Here is a 17,400-nt window from a genome sequence, read left to right as displayed (position 1 = left end):
AGAAGCGCCCGATAAGACATCGCGAACGCTTCCTGGCCATCCAGTGTAGATGTCAGTGAAACTGTTGGGAAGACAACGTTGGAGAAACGTGAACATTTTATTTGTACTGTATAATCTGCAGATTCTGACAGAAGTCTGCAATCATCCTTTGAAGCACCGCTCCTCTCTAAAACAGCAATAAGGATAATTATTAGGTTATTTACATTATTATGTGAATAACAAAATAACTTAAAGTAAAAATTGGGAAACGTAAAGTCCGAAGTCTTTATATTAAGGACCATCAGTCAAACAATATTGTTGTGTGTGACGTCTTGTTTTGCGCATGCGGGCCGCTTTGAGGGTTCACACTAGAGCGCGTTTGCTGTCGCATTTTATTTGTAGTGTGAACAAGCAGACAAAAGAATCGGATTTGATCAAAAAATCGGAATTGAGCATTAAGACCTGCAGAGTGAACGTAGCCATAATGTGCCAGAGGTTTCGGCTATTGGATGTGAGCATGGAGACCAGTCAATGGAATCAATTCCTTCATACTCCAGGAACTGCCTTATTACTCTTGCCACATGTGTCCGGGCATTGTCATGCACTGGGAGGAACCCAGGGCCCACTGTAAACAGTAAATGAACTGGTTCTTATTTCGCGCTTTTCTACTCTGAGTGCTCAAACCTGCTCTACCACCTGAGCTACAGTCACTCTACCAGCGTAGGGTCTGACAATGGATCCAAAGATTTCATCCCGTTGACTAATGGCAATCAGAGTGCCGTTACCTCACCTGTAGAGGTCAGTGCATGACGCAGTACTGACCCACTACCAAAACAGTCTATCTGGATGATGTTACAGGCAGCATAACATTCTCAAAGGCTTCTGTAGACCCTTTCACGTCTCTCACATCTTCTCAGGGTGAACCTGCTGACATCTGTGAAAAGCACAAATTGCCAATGATGGACCTGCCAATTCTGCTATTCTGTGGCAAATACCAGTCAGGTATGATGGTGGGCAGTGAGCACACGGCCCACTAGAAGATGTCAGGCTCTCAGACTGCCCTCCTGAAGTCTGTTTCTGATTGTTTGGCCAGACACATTCACACCAGTGGCTCTGGCAGTGCTCATCCTGTTCTCCCTTGCACAAAAGAGACGATACCGATCCTGTTGATGGGTTAATGGCCTTCTATGGTCCTGTTCAGCTCTCCTAGAGTAACTTTCCATCTCCTTTGATTGGGAGGTAAAGGAGTTGGACTACCTGTGTAACCTCTGTGGGGTCCAGCTATTGCCTCATACTACCACCAGTGACAATGACCCTAACCAAATGCAAAGCTAGTGAAAAAAAACAGTCAGAGAAAGTTAGGAGAGCAAAAAATGTCAGTGACCTCCACCTGTAAAACCCTTCCTGTTTTGGGGGTTGTCTCATTGTTGCTCCTCTAGCACACTTGTTAATTTCATTAACACCAAAGCAAAGAAACAACCAGGAACAACTATGGTTAGCTGACTCGACGCTAAACTTTGTTTAAAAAGTATTCCTTTAATTTTTTTGAACAGTGTATTTATGTAGACCTTTGTTTAACGAGATCAATGCAAAAATGTATTAAACTCGTCAATTCAAACAGCCTGCAGGGGGCAGAACCCTGATTGTTTCGAAGTCGACACAATACAATAATAAAATAAACATATTTTTATGGTCTCAGGCACTGCTCTTATTTAATTGATTTGATTTGATTGAAATAACAACACAGCGACACCCAAAGCGGTCAACTGCAGCTTTTGCTATCCAGCAGTGGCTACATCCATCTTTTACACACAGTCCAAACATTAAATCCATTTCTATTTTTAATTGTGCTCATTTGTTCAATCAAAACAAACTGTAATTGTACATGAAACTACAGAGAGCTAATATGTGATGAAAATATGCTGAAACACATTACACAGGCTATTTGAAGAACTCTCTTGGCCTCATAGCGGCTTCTTACCCAACAGCTTCCTTTTTATCAAAATTTCAAACAAACAAGTCCAATTACCAGACGAAAAAGTGTGACGTTTAGGGGGGAAAAACAAAAAAGACCGAAAGCTGAGGACGTGAAACAAACATCACACATCTGACAGATTCTAAAATGTATCGCTGCTAAATTATTCCACCATCTGGCGTCAGGATACTGAGGCATAAAGTGAAGATAAAATAGATTTGTGATTATAGATCCTCACTTAAATAAACAGCTATAGTCTATGCCGCATTTAATAAGAAGATGTACTTGTAGTAACAAGAGGCTTTAGATTCAGAGCTTAGCGAGACACCACTGTCAGCTTCGACTCATATCTATCATATACAGTAAATACAGTATTGTGTTTAATCAGCTGCTTGTGTTGTGATGAATGGGAAGAAGTGTTTCCACAGACCTGTCCTCTATGTGTGTGCAGCTAATGCTTCCTTTTAGCCTTTCTTGGCCGAGACAAAGACCAAGTGTCTCCTCACTGGAAGTTAGACGGGATTAACTGGGCTTTACCTCCCAATCAAAGCCCATGACCCTTGTGTGTGTGTGTGTGTGTGTGTGTGGGAGAGAGAGTATCTCGGCATGTCTGCTGGTCTTTAAGAGACCAGCAGACATGAGAATGAGCTGCTTCTTTCAAGTCGCTCTGCCCGAGGCTTTGCGATGAGAGCGATCTGATTAGAGTAAACTTAGATTTGAAGTCGCTCTTTTCATCGACACAACAAGTTGGTCTCTTTACTGTTTGGTAATTGGTCCTCATGGGCTAATTTGCCACAATGTGTCCCTGAAGCTTAAAGTCTTCACTTTGGGTTTATTCAGTTTAGGTTAAACTAAGTTTTTCCATCTTATCGTGACTAAAACAAACATGAAGGGATAAATAAATGGATACAGTATCATTAGCTAATGAGTAGAAGATTCATTTTAATGTTTTGAATTGATTAAAGTGAAAGTAAATCTGCCCTCTCGAGGGTTGCGGCGTGATAAAACTTTATAGCTTTATAGATTAAATCCCCCCTTTCAGAGATTTTACAAGCTTTACAATCAAACTGTTGCATGAGCAATAATTGATTCACATCTGCATAAAACCTAAATTACACGGGGCAGGAAATCACAGTGGCTCTGCTCTCGATTGTTTGTCTCTGAAAGAAAACAATAATAATGTTAAAAAAAAGTCTAAAGTGCAAATAGCCCAGATCAATAAGATTAGCTATGTGGGAAATAAATGTCTTCCTACTTTGAGTGTTTTGCAGCAGATGCCCCTCCCACTGCCCCCTAACCAAAATACACAATTTCTGTAGAAAATTACACCTCAATTTCACTTCTTTTTACTGCAGTCGGATATTTTGAGCTTGAATACAATTTTTGAAAACATTTTGTGACTGACAACCTCAGTCCAGCCCATCTAATTTAAAAAAACACAATAAAGAAACATGCAGAGGAAATGAGCTGTGTTTATTCTTATGCATCGGTAACGCTTTATACTAATGGACACAGTAACTTACACAGTTACTAATACGTTTATCAGCTGTTCCAGAATAAGTACTGATCCAGAACTTAAAAATGAAACAATAAGTAAGAGGGAATAATAAGGATATGAACGGTGCCGTTACCGATATTTGATGACTTAGAAATTTGAAACGCTGCTATTGGAAGATTTTTTTTTCTCTCTGAGACACATATAACATAAACAGATTATTTATTTTCTCATTCATACCCAACTTGGCTCTGATTAGTTGGCTGCTGTGTTTGTGGTGTTACAAACACACATTAGTTACAGGAAATTTACAGAGCGGTGGACAAACTATGCAATGTCAGCACTCCTGAGAAGGATGTAGGTTGTTTCTAACATCTTCTTTCATTTTATAATTGTTGCCAGTCGCTATAAACACAGATACTGATAGACTGAAAGATAGCCAATATCAACCAATAATATCGGCCTGTTAATAAATTGGTCAGCTCAACAGATGACGCGCTAACATGTAGTATTTCTCAGCTCAATGCTTATTATCTATAGTGAAATTCTGGACCATAGTGATTATAAAAACTTTGAAAAATACTAATTAATGATTAACAAGATGTCAGGCTACTGATTCCTCATGTTTATGTCCTTTATTGTAAAGTGTTACCAAAGACTGTATAAGCTGCACTCAATGGCTACTACATAACTTTTAAATGCTCTCAAAGATCAAAGATTTATCTAAAAACAAACATTTTTTTCAGTCAGAACAATCATGTCAAAGCCTTTTAATACAAAGTGCAGCCACAATCACTTTCTACATTACTGATCTGATCAGAAAGTCTTTGTCGGAGTGTGTCGGCACGAGCGTTAAAGATCTGGGGAAGAAGTACCTCTAAGTAGTCTTGTGTCATCCTGGAAATGATCATTGGTGAAACCTAAACATAGATATTTACATTCAAAGGTCGATTAAAAGATTCGCAGAACATTTGTTTACATTAAAAACAATTGTGTGAATGCGGGGACATGGCTCTGGCATAAACTGTGTTTCTCCACTGATGCGCTGGTAGCGATTGTGAAACGATAAGCACGCTGATCAGTTTATTCCAGTTTAATATGGGACACGTAGCATAAAAAAGCAAAGGACTTGGACATAGTTCAGCCAAGACTTGTTACTTCTGGTATATGTTAAAAAAATACTCAGTGTGCACTAGATGAGTGTGTCAGAAACGTATAACAGTGGTATAATACGTTCACCCAGCATACTGTGGCATTACATGTTACAATCAGCAGCTCAGGAGAAAGATTGTTGACACACGCTGGCGTCCCAAATGGCCAAACTGTGTTTATCTATAGCTGTGGATTACACTTTATTATATCAGCTGTTGAGATGCTAATACATTCCCAATGGGAGCTAAATGTTTATACATAGACATGATAAACCAGCAAGCTGTGCCACCGAGCTGCAACTGTGGCAGATGTACTTCAGATTTCTCTCCATCCTTGCATTTTTATGCCATTTTTCCCATATTACAACAGTCCCCCTGTATGGAGCATGTAATCACAGCAAGGGATTTGGTTTACAACCTTTGCACAATTCCACTGAGGAGGAGCATAATTAGTAATGGTGCTATGTGCAGGAAAGACAGGCAGTTGCAAGTATTCAAACGGATGCTAATAACATCATGATACCGAGCTCATCTTTGCGATCAGTTAATCAAAGATAAGCACAGGGCACGGTGAGAGGCTCCATTAGAAATATACTGTGGTAAAACATGCATTAATATCCATGCATAAAGAGATTTTTGATTGTACGGCTGACATCGTTACATAGCAGCATGCAGAGGCACACTTTGTATTGAGCTGGATTAGAAACATGGACCGTAATAACAGGGTTGACTCCTCCTGATAATTATGTTGCATATGTGATATAGGTTATTATGCCTCCCACAGGCTTAAAATGGTGCAGATCATGCACTTTAAATGCTAAAGCAGATAAATAATTAACCAGTATGTACAGCCCTTGCCTAGCATTTCAATGTTTTATGTTGCCTACTTGAAGTTATAATTTATATACTGTACCTTAATCTACTTATTAAATCAAGAATATACATAAAGTAGAAATATGAAGTGGAATAAAATTGAAGTAAAGTACATGTACTTTCATATATCCTGTTGACAACTGGTTGGATACTCACATTAAAAGTGGCTAAAGTTTCAAATAATTATGCCTCAAAGTGTCTCAAAACAATTTATGTGAGCCAAAAACTCGGGCTTCAGACAACGTTAAACACATGATTTCAAAGGTTTGGTCTTGCTTTGTTCCGTTGTAACAGACAGGTCTGTATAACAAGGCAGAGCTTACAAGCACTGACTGCGGAAGCCAGTCGAGGGGCAGCCTATCAGAAGACACAGCTTGTTTTGGATTGAAATGTGGAATAAAGGTTAAGTTTACGATAAATAAATAAAAGTTGAGATAAATAAGAATTCGTTTTTCTGTTTAAATAATCAACAACTGTACAACCAGTTTTTCACTGATCAGTTTTTGTATTTGATTCATTAAAATGTTATGAAAATGTTTAACAGGGGTGGACCCCTCAGGCTAGCCAAGCTAAACTGCAGTCGTTTTTTCAGAGGCACTTGTAACATTGCTGGCAAACTTTAAAAGGTTCACGGAATTGTGCTTAAAAATCCTCGTAAGTCGAACCCTCGTTCTAAGGTGCCTTTCCAAGATCACCCCCTAAAATAATCACATCGCATCGTATCAAATATTGCACATCCTTTCATATTGTATCATATATGCAACCCAAAGTTACTGCACACAGGATTAATGGATACAATTAAATGCCTTTTTTATTTTTTATAAATAGTGCAAGTGGTCGCTGCCTTAGATACAGCTTTTAATACTGGAACACAATTTTCTGACTATGAGCGAAATATTTTGAAGATAACTTAATTCATGGTCCCCTTATAAATAATAAAAAAATAGTATTATTTTAGAATTCTTGTAATAAAATTTTGATCCAGCAGGTTTTTAAAGTGGGTTTAGTTGAGTTTCCCTTCAGGTAGAAGCAGTTAAATAGTCAACCTTTTATCCCTTAATTTTCATATGTCACAATCTTGATTCACTATTTTATCCATCTATTCCATTAGCAATCCATTTCATATCCCCATCTTTGGTGCCCTTTTATTGACTACATGTAGTGCTTAGACGTTACACGAGGAAGTGGTTTCTTTTAGGAGTATAATACTTAAAGAGGTTGTTCAGAACTGAACTGGTACTAGCATAATTCGTTTCTTGCTTACGTGAGGTTGGGCTAGCTATGTCCCATGATTTAATACTTAGCCATATATTCTCTCTTATAAATGTTGCCTTTAAAGGAAACTAAAGACTAAAACTGAAATTAAATGAATAAATAACACTAAACAAACTCTAAGCTATAACACTTTTAGCATACTCATCAACTTTTGCTCAGCCTTTGGTTATAAAAGCTAAGTTTATAAAGATCATATGAAGCAATGACGGCCTCGCTAGTCTTTTGTTATGCCACAACACAAACGCATAACAGAAAATAACAACAAACAAGGCATCACCACTGCAGCGACAACAGCAACACGAGCAACACCAAGCGACAAGAAAACATTCGACACAACGTGACATCGCCGTGAGAGAGAGAGCTTACTTCCTGTGGGGATCAAGTCCCTGTCTGGAATGAAGAGTTTATACCCATAATGCTTCTCCAGCACGTCGGGGAGGATCTCCAGGGCAAAGCGCTCCTCCTCTCGGGTCTCCTGGCTCCACTGGTCCGGGTCCACTTTGGTGTAGGACAAGTAGGCGTCGTAGTCCTTGTTATCTGCAGGTAGAGCAGGGGGTTTGGGGGGGGGGCAGACACTGACATGGGTGAAACGTGCCGGCTCGTGTTACACCTGGCTAATCAGTGATGCATTCGTTGCCTTCAGATCCTTTAAACTAGAACCTTTCATTTAGTTTAATAAAACCTGCAATCAAGCAGAAGCAGAGACAGAAAAATGAAGCCTCGGTCTCAGCACAATGAATACTTGTGCTCCCAAAACCACTTTGCTTCAATTAAATGTGTATACATTTTATGATTTCAACATAATGTTTCCTACTGTGGTCAGCAAAATTATGCGCTGTTATACCCCCAGATGCTCAAAATCTATTTTCACACTGGTATGCAGGGGAGCTATTCATTCACTGAGAGACTTCACCGAGACAGGACGCCTCCATTACACTGACCTCTGGGCACCCCTGCCCATCTGAGTGCTTTTCATTACTGCTCCGTCCCCACTGACGAATAATGTTGCCTTGATAGCTACTTTGCCCACTGCAGGCAAAACAAATTAGACTCCAGCCTGAGCTAAATGCCCGACGCGGCCTGCTAGGCCGGCACATGGCACGGATCCATCACCTACATGAAAGCTCTGATTGATGACGGATTTGAAAGGACTGAGAGGAGGAAAGACTTAACGCTTAATCTTCTTAAACAGGAGCAGTACTGTACGGTGAGTCAGGAGAATGAAGGACATGTCAGCCACTTTTTTACTCTGAACCTGATCAGTCATTTCAAAAGAGGTCAACAGGTTTTTAACCATTAAGTATGAAAACATAATAGCTTTTTATGTACTTTGCAGTTAGCAAAAACACATGAGCCGGTTTGAGCTGGTGAACTTAATCATAGCCGAGATACACTGATATTTGCAACTTTGTGGCAATGGTTTGACAATAATCTTTTTTGCTTCCACTCCCACTGTGCTACACGTGGAAATGAAAGCCTGTTTGGTACGGAAGAACTTCAGCGACCCGAGTTTTGTGCAAGACAGACCACGCTCTGTCTCCTTCCCAACATTTTATAATAGATTTATATCTATAATAGACAATTTCACAGTTCAAATGTAGAAATTAAATGTTTTTGTGCAGGTCGGAGTAAAGTCCTTCTCATTTTATCCACAGCCTTTGGGGACGAAAACGTAAGAGAAAACATCAGAGAATGCAGTTCCTCTAATGACCACTTGAGGGTGCAAAAATGCACCACTCCTCATAGACTCGCGTATTAAAATGACCAACTTTAGAGCAGAAATAAATGATGCCAAATGACTGTTTGACACAGGGTAAAACTTTAAAGTTGGGTTTGGGATATTTGGTTTATTTAAAAGGAACCCCGGCTTTTTAGACATGTTTGCGCTAAAATATGCACTGTGCTTTCAATAATATATATGTGGTGTTAAAATATGCCAAATGTTTTCCTTTTAAGCACATTTTATATAAAAGCGATTTACCAGTAGGCCGCCATTGTTATTTTCTTCTCAATGCACTCTGGGTAGTGACGTCATACGGTTGCATCGCATTGAGTTCACAGTTAGCGACGCACTGGAAATGGCTTCTGTTCAACCTTTCCAGTACTTAGTTTACATGAAGATGAAAACAATCGGTCACACGAGGACGCGAGAGTGGGGGAAAACTACTGGTGTCTATGCGGCTACTGAGAGCTTTTGTTGTAAAGAGCTCAATTTTATACCTGCATGGTATTGCATAACCGCATGATAAAAACATTAATAGAATTCTAATTTTTATTATACAGTGAAATTACAATATCGTTATTTTTACAGATTCTCCATGCAGCACAGTGCACCAAAACATTTAAGCCATATGTCTTAATCCAGATGTTCTTTGGGCAGCCCTTGTTAGCCTCCATGACCGGTATAGTGCTGGTCTACCAAGTCATAACCAGGTCACTAATAGGCAAGTTAATTAATACGGCTGCTACACTATAGAAAACAAAACGGGTTAGCTGAACAAAAGCGCCTATACTGCCGACAACCAATACACGTCATCGTCCCAGAATACATTGTGTGCACAAAAACATGGCCGCTCCCACGGCTCCAAAAATGAATTAATGAATAACGGAAAACTCCTCAAGCATGTTTTTATGTAGTGGAGATCATTTGTAACATATTTAGAGTAACTTGTCATAATAGTCGGGGTTCCTTTGAACTATTCACAAGGTACCGGTGTCTGAGCACCTATGTGCGCTTCATATTATCCCAACTCCACCTCTCTTAAATCCTCTGGGTATAAAATAGAAACCATCTGACCCCCAACAAGTTTTGACTGGTGAACTTTTGTGACCTTTGGTGTTTACTCTGATAAAGATCAGCTCCAGTGCACGCCATATTTTTGGGCTTATGAAAATAAAATCATCAGATTCTATATGCTTTTTTATTCACTAAAAAGCATCACATCCGCACCACAATAGGAGGAAAGCACCATAACTGGGACACTCTGCTTGCATCTCTAATGAGTTTACCTCAAAGGCTGCGTTCACGCTGCGGCTCAGAGTTTTTGGAACTGCGAGTTCCTGTCTTAATTATGACTCGGCTCCCTCTGCTTTATAGTGGCCACCTGCAGCGTAGCAGCCATGTGGCGATGATGTTTAGTGTGTTGGAGAAGACAGGAGCAGAGAACGAGAGGGTTCAAGAGGAGGCAGTTTGGGATCAATTCTCAGCAGAGCATCACATTTTTTTATCCTTTAATATCCTCTCCATCCCACACTCCTGCTTCTCTCTGGACTGAGAGACTGTCAACAAGATTCACTTGCATCCCAGCGGGTAATCTCGATATTTGGGCTGGCGCGCACAACTCTTAGGTGACGCCTCGTAATTAATCCAACTTGTTTTTTTTGTTTTTTTATAACATGCAATTCATTTCACAGCGTCAGGGACATGTAAAAATAATTGAAATGTAACCTCATAATCACTCAGTATAACTAACTCTGAGGTTTATGTTCTGCTTCACAGAGACATAAATCTGCTTGTTTTTCTCTAGTAGCTTTTAAATGAAAGCTGTGTAGGCAGATCAAGGGCTATTTTAGTGGAGATGATTCATGCATCTGTTGTGAGAAAGAGAAAGCAGGGGAAGGACGAAAGCACGGGGTGAATCTAGGAGGTGCACTGATCCCCTGTTCGCTTGCGTTTCGATAGCTCGCTTATAGGAGGCTAGTGCTGTTCATCTGAGGTGTGCAACATATTTTTAAAATATATATCATCAAACAAACAAACAAAAAAACGCATCCGAGTCTTTGCTTCCTTGTCCCACATGCTGACTAACTTCGGCACGTGTGCTCTCTGTGTGCGTGGAGTCGGGGGGGTGCGTACGGGCACGGGGGCTCACAGTGAACTCTTGAACTCGCCATGGAGAGTGCCAAGAGAGTTGGAGGCGTAATCTCTGGGATATCTTTTGGCTCCATTACATTTAATGGAGAGTAGATTGGAACGTAACACACACACACTTAACTCTGTGCTTGAGGAGACACATGGCCTGGACTGCTAATGAGAAGATGACTCTTTGTTTTTAAGTAATGCTTTGTTTTTCATAATTCAGTATTCACTGAAATACTGCAATTCAATTTTTCTCAAAAATATGCCTTTGCCCTTGGTGTTTGGCTTGCATGCATTGCCATATTCTGGGTCTTGATCATACTCACACATTTTATCATGTAGTCACATAAAAAATAGAGTTTCAATAGACTCTATGGAGTCCTGCTAATCAAATGCAGTTGATGAATAGAAGCGTCAACACTTGTGAGCACCTCTATAAAAGTTTTGGTAGTTTGCTGGTTTGGAGTGTGTGGGTGTGTGTTAACACAATGTCACAATCTTCCCAGGAGTGGACGTTCCACAGTGACGAGACCATGTAACCCTAACACACTGCAAAAAAACCCCAAGAGCTACATCTCAGACTCTGATGGTCTCGGTTAGCATTTTGTATGTTAAAGTTCACAACAGCATCTGAACAATCTGATCTCCTTTGGACTTAAGAGACCAAAGTAGAGATGTTTGGCCATGATGCACAGCACAATGTTTGATAAAAACCAAATGCAGCACAAACATCTCACACTAACTGTGAAGCACGGTGGTGGTGGGGTGATGATTTGGGCTTGTTTTGCAGTCACAGGACCTGGGCACCTTGCAGTCGACCCTGAACTCCTCTGAATACCAAAGTATTCTAGAGTCAAATGTGTGGACATCTATCTGACAGCTAAAGTTTGTTCTTTTTGTATCACTAAGTTTTGGCCGATGAGCAAATGTACAACAGAACGGCTGGAAATAGAATAAAAGAAAAAAATCAAGGCATTGCAATGGGCCAGCTGAAGTCCAGACCTCAACTTAATTAAAATGCTGTGGGGAGACCTTAAGAGAGCTGTGCATAAGAGACTGATACAGTCATTCAGAAAATGATTACCTCAAGTAATTGATGATGAAGCCTCTTCTACAAGGTACTGAATAATAGGTCCTATGAAATCTTCCCTTTTCTTAAGAGTGTACAGAGTCTGCTCTCATTCAGATAATAAGGTGAGTCAGTACAATATATGTATGTATGTACAACGGTGGACACAAAAAAAAAAGCCTCTAATCAGAGAAACTCTTACATTTGATAATTAACTGTTGGCCATCTGCTGGCATTAACTCTCTCTCTCTGTCAGATGTATTTTTTTTCTGTTTATTGAATAAAGAAAAATCTGAAGTTTTAAGTCAAATCAACAAATTACAACCAACAGCTGTACGTAACTTTACTGCCACAATGGGAACTATGGGTCATTTGAAAATCACAGGAAATTTTTCTATTTGAAAAGAAAAACGTAATGAAAAAAGTCTCATAGTTGGAGATCTAACATTGCAATAATAAATGAATCCATCCATTCTTCCACTTCAGCTCACAGGAGCTACAGTCTTAGCAGAAGCTGGCCAGACCTCCTCCTCCCCTGCCACGGCCTCCACCTCTAACCCAGCCAGCCATTTTATGGGTTTGTGCATCCTTAAATCCTCATTTCACCCCCTTTCCTCATATTTAGTGCCTTCCGTCAGAGTGGAGAAGGGGAGAGGGGTGCAGCCAACTCACCTTCTGACCCACAAAGCATCCTAAACAGATGCCCGAACATCCTAACGGGCTCCTTTTGAATCAGAGGATCAGTATTGACACCTTGAAGGCCAAAGGGGAAATCCTCTTACCGACTGTTCTGTTTGTTCTTAGTTTCTCGCAATTTCCCTCTTTGAGAAGAAGGAAACAATAGTAACTGTTTAAGCATTACAAACTGCCATTTCTTAACACAAACTCCTCATACATAGAGTATTTATTACAAAGCTCTCTCATTTCTACTTGACTTTGTCATCACAGATGAGCTACTTAATGCTGACCTCTGTTAGACACACTACTTCAAACAGGATGCATTACAGCCCCCTGTGGAAAAACCCCTGATATTCAGCAACGCCAAACCGCGCCGAACGCAGACGGAGACTCATAATTCTGCGGCACGCTGACAACGCTGACATTGGTATTTATGGCAGAGTGTTGATGAGCTCCCACCTCTTTGTCAAGCCCGCTCGGCTGTTGTCATCATGAAGCCTATTATTGATTCCACTGACACCCACACAATGTGACAAGCGAGTGGTCTTTAACTAAATTGCGCCGCTGACAAATAGCCGACGGTCCCTCCTATTGTTGCGTAAAGCTTACAATTTTGCATCTGGCAGAAGAGGGAGCCAGGCGTTCAATTAGTGCTTCGAGTGGCCGCCGAGAAACACATACAAGTTCTTGGCAGCGTGTGCAGCTACGCCGGGGGAAACATAAAATAGATATATAAATATTTATCTGTGCATTGGAGACACTGGCTTAAGCGCTTTATTGATGAAAAGTGCAGCTATATCGCCCTGTCAGTGCAGCAGTTACCATAGTGATGAGATCTCGGTTAACCACCTTCTGACTGTTTTTCTTCATTTCCAGCCCGTTTAATGCCTTACCCCCTATTTTACGTACGTGCCTTGTTAGATGCAGATGCGATTGAATGCCAAGAGGTGGCGGTGAAGAGATCTAATAGACCGCGGCGTGCTGGGAAGTATCGGGGGTGGGGTGAGGGGGGTCTCCTGAGAGCTCCAGAGGCAGAGTGCTGTGTCTTATTGAACCTGATCCCCTTCTAGTGAAGAGCAAATTGAAAATCTGTTTCTCTCTCCCAGCATTCACTCAGGTGGCGCAATTAAACGAGACAATTGCTGTTTGGCATTAAGTTCAAGGCGCGCCTTTTTTTCCCCTCCCGCCACCCTTTCTTTTTTGTTTTTTGCTTTTTTCTCCCCCCAACACAAACGCCTCTGGGCCATCCATTACGGCAAAGATCCATGGCCGGAAGCCTGACATAGCCAGAGGTAATGGCTTTCATTGAAACGTCTGATGTAGCAACCATCACAGTTTAGCAGAGCCGGGAGGGTACGAGGAGAGCAGCGGGCTACAGAATCCCTCCTTTTTTTACCTTTACCGCACATAACTCTGTCTCTTGCTGACTCTGTTTCCACCGCGTGCAGTCCCTCAGCCTCTCTGAAGTAATCTCATTCTCCCTGAATTCATTGCCGGGCTGGTACTTCAGAGACTCATTACAGGGGAATCAAATTAAAACTTGCTCCTTGTCTCAGTTTGATGCATTCTCAAGCCAAGACTCATCTACCAGGCCTGATTTTTTTCCTGTTTTTTTCCCTGTGTACTATTGGTAATGGGGCCTCAGAGTTTATGTTTTTGTCTGGCACGCCGGGCGATGTGTTTTGATTCGCTTTATGGCGAATGTGCGGCTGAATATATTACCCTTTAGCTCACACGCTTTCTCCCATGTGGTTTGCATTCATGAGGAATAGAAATGGACATCAGAAATCACAAGACTCTATTGCCTTAGAAATTTAAAAAATGCATGTTGTGCTAATATCATCAAACTGCGGCAACAATTTGCACTTGGGCTGAAAGGCTAACTGACTAAAATGCATTGCATTAAAAAATAAACGTGGCCTAAGTTTATTTTTCCCACTTGGTCATCTACTGAAAGAACAAATTGCTGCTGTTGTGAGAATCAGGCTGCAAAATCCTGTTGCGTTTAAGCTGCTGTGTGTCTGATAAACTTTTAGACGGTTAAATAAGACTGTTGTCACCAGAAAATCAAAAGGTAATGGACTTCTCTATTGTGACTGAAGCTACTGTGGCTGCAGTTAGAGAGGCTGTTGTGATCTTTGCAGTTTCTCTGGGTTTCTATTGTACTCTAACCTTCTGCCTGTGGCTTCCATGTCATCCCTTTGTGAATGTCAGGAAAACAAAACCTAGCTTTTAAATAGATACAGCCACCATGACTTTCTCCACTGGTTTTCAAATTTGGATTTTAGCATTTTGTTCAACCCCATGTTGGGTCTTTACCTTACAATATAAAGCACCTTGAGATAACTGTTGTTATGATTTGACACTTCAATATTAATATAGTTGAATTGAATTGGATTTCTGAAGCTAGCCGGGATGTCATTGGCTAATGCTAATGCTAGGTTAGTAAGCTACTGTTTGGCACTTAACTGAGTTTAAAATGCTTCAAAAGGGAGAAAAGTCATAAAGATGTATGAGAGGTTTAATTCATTGACTTAAATTAGGTGTGACCACCCTCCTAGTAAAGCTCAACTTTGAGGCTTAACATAGTTCACAAATGTTGATTCAATGAACATTTAGCCTGTTTATAGCTAGCTTATAGTTAGCTGTTAAAAAATGTATTAATTTGCTATAAGCGTGTAAGTTCTCAGTCATCAGGGTCATGGTATTCTAAGGAGCTTGGAAAGAAAAGCTACTTAACTTCTTAATTGCTATAGAACCAAAACAGTTTCTTTGTTGAGCATTTTAACATGGGCGTTTGTGAGGACTGACTAATTTTAGAGGCGGCCTCAAGTGGCCGCATAAGGAATTGCACTTTTCCTTGACTTCATTTTCTGATCTAGAACTGGCCTCTTGCTGCTTTATTTTGACATGTATTTATTTTCTTTGTTTGGCTTGCTGTGGTTTTTACTTTCTGACTTTGTTCTTTCAGTTTCATTATTGTATGATTGTGACATCTCTGTATATATTTATCTGTGTGCTTTCCTTAGATGTTGTCAGTTTGTCAGGTTCCTTACTCCATTGCCTTTTCTGACATTTACAAAACCCAATGCAAAGACTTTGAATATCTCATCATCTACAGATCATAATGTAATCAAATAATTCAGAGAATCTGGACAAATCTTTGTGTGCAAGAGACAAGGCTAAAAATCTGTTTTGGATGCCAGTGATCTTTGAGCCGTCAGTCTGCACTACAATGAAAGCAGTGGAAATCACTGCATTGACTCAGGAATCCCATATGAGCATAATCCAGAAATAACAGCATCTTCTCTTAGCTGAAGCTTGTTCAAAATGGAATGAGGCAAAGTGGAAAACTGTTCTTTGATCAGATGATTCATAATTTGAAGGTCTTTGTGATAAACATGGACACCACATCTTTCAGACTAAAGAAGAGAGGAACCATCGACGCTCAGTTTGAAAGCCTGCGTCAGTGATGGCATAAGAGTAGACTCCAACGATTTAAATGGGCTGTCTGCAGTCCAGACTTTTCACCAACTGAAAACATCTGGAGTGTCATGAAATGAAAAGTTCAACCTGAGCTAATATGCTTTATGAAACACAAAAATGTCTACATTTAATGTTTAAATGTTGAAAGTGGGCGCCCAGAGGTTGAGCAGCAACTACTTGTGATTGGTGAAAAAATTCAGTGCAATCAACTGCTGTTTATTCCTCGTGACAAAGTGGTTATTGTTCTATATTTTACTCTTGTGAGCCGTTGAGAACTGTGAATAGATCGATGCCGTATAATCCCACAAAACAGCAGCTGCTTCAGTATAACCAAAAAAAAAGTTTACAAGATAAGCAGCTCTGAATAAAGTGACAGTGACACGTTGGGTAACATGGTGAAAGCAGCATATGTGAACTACAAGCGTTCACATTACTGGGTGAGTGGGTGTTAGTTACCCCATCTGCAACAGAATAATAATGGGAAAAAAATACACACAGTGACTAAATGTCCCCTAAAATAGAAAGCACATCAGCAGCAGCTGCTGCCGCCGCGCTCACAGCGCTTAAGTGATCAAGGCCGCACTGTCCCCTTTAAAGCTAAACTGTGCAGCTTTGCCTGTTGGAGGCTCTGAAACGCAACCAGTGAAAACTGTTTGAACAATCCAGTCTCCGTTACCCAGAGGTTGTGCTTTGTTATATAAGGAAACAGCACTCTCAGCGTGAACCTTTTTTTTTTGTTAACAAAGACGACAAGAAAAGGAGCCACATCAAGGATGGTGATGCTGTTTCGGGGACAGTCTACTGCATATGGATTGAAAAGATTTGTGAATGAGAAACTATCGTTTGCTCCTCTCTGTGTTATTTATACTTAGAAAAGATGCATACATTTACATAAAACTGTGCCACGTGCAGCTTTAAGATATGAAAAATGGCTCCGGTGTTTTCTTAGGTGATATCGGTTCAGGTCTGGAGATTTGATTCACACTGAGGGAAAGGACTCGTCGCCAAATATTATTAAAATGAATAACAACATCTTACCTCCATCTATATCCTCGCTGCCGAAGTGGTTCCTGTAGAAGAGCATGAGCTCGATCCGGTAGCACTTGTACAGCGTCACGAGGCAGATGAGCAGCATCAGGATGGCTCCCAGACCTCCGGCAAGCTCCACAGTGTACATCAGCTCCGCTAGTAAGCCAAAACATAGGGTGGAGTAGGGATGGGGGGTAAAAAACAGAGCGGAGTGAGAGGAAAAAACAAGCAGGATATCCAGTCTTCCAAAAAGTGCCAAAAATCACACCCTGCAAGCTGAAAAATTTCTCTGATTTCCAGTAAATGTGGATAACATGGGTGCTTCTCATTAGCATTTTTCATGCCTTCCCTCCTTTGCAAATTGATCCGCGGTGCAATCAATTTCCCTTATTTCTCCAGAAAGCGACTGCTTAGACCGACTTGTTTCCAACCATCAATTAACCATCCTCCTCCTTTTATAATCTGTGGCTGATTTCAAGCTTTTTGAAATTTTCAGAAAAAAGTTAAACAGGTTTTTAAGATTTGAGGATT

General features: G+C 40.6%; 1 protein-coding gene across 3 annotated transcripts in view; it reads right to left on the bottom strand.

Moving 5' to 3' along the window:
• The window catches only part of LOC146681677 (interleukin-1 receptor accessory protein-like 1-B), a 347,610-nt gene that overhangs the window by 5,013 nt on the left and 325,197 nt on the right, over window positions 1-17,400 (bottom strand). For 2 of the 3 annotated variants that reach the window (XR_014918021.1, XM_085448562.1), the window contains exons 9-11: window positions 16,879-17,025; window positions 7,115-7,285; window positions 4,325-4,369 (exon numbers count right to left, since the gene is read on the bottom strand). Coding sequence is in view for 2 of the 3 variants with exons in the window: in XM_085448562.1 (XP_085304688.1) it covers window positions 4,325-4,369; window positions 7,115-7,285; window positions 16,879-17,025 (363 nt within the window). In the remaining variant the exon portion in view is untranslated. The remainder of the gene's footprint in view (window positions 1-4,324; window positions 4,370-7,114; window positions 7,286-16,878; window positions 17,026-17,400) is intronic. The other variant, XM_085448563.1, reaches the window with a different exon arrangement.

This window comes from Copadichromis virginalis, linkage group LG23 (genome assembly GCF_057382275.1).
Source record: "Copadichromis virginalis isolate Kocher_CV1m ecotype Utaka linkage group LG23, C_Virginalis_male_GT1.1, whole genome shotgun sequence".
NCBI classification, from domain to species: Eukaryota; Metazoa; Chordata; class Actinopteri; order Cichliformes; family Cichlidae; genus Copadichromis; species Copadichromis virginalis.
This window is presented reverse-complemented; position numbering and strand designations above follow the sequence as displayed.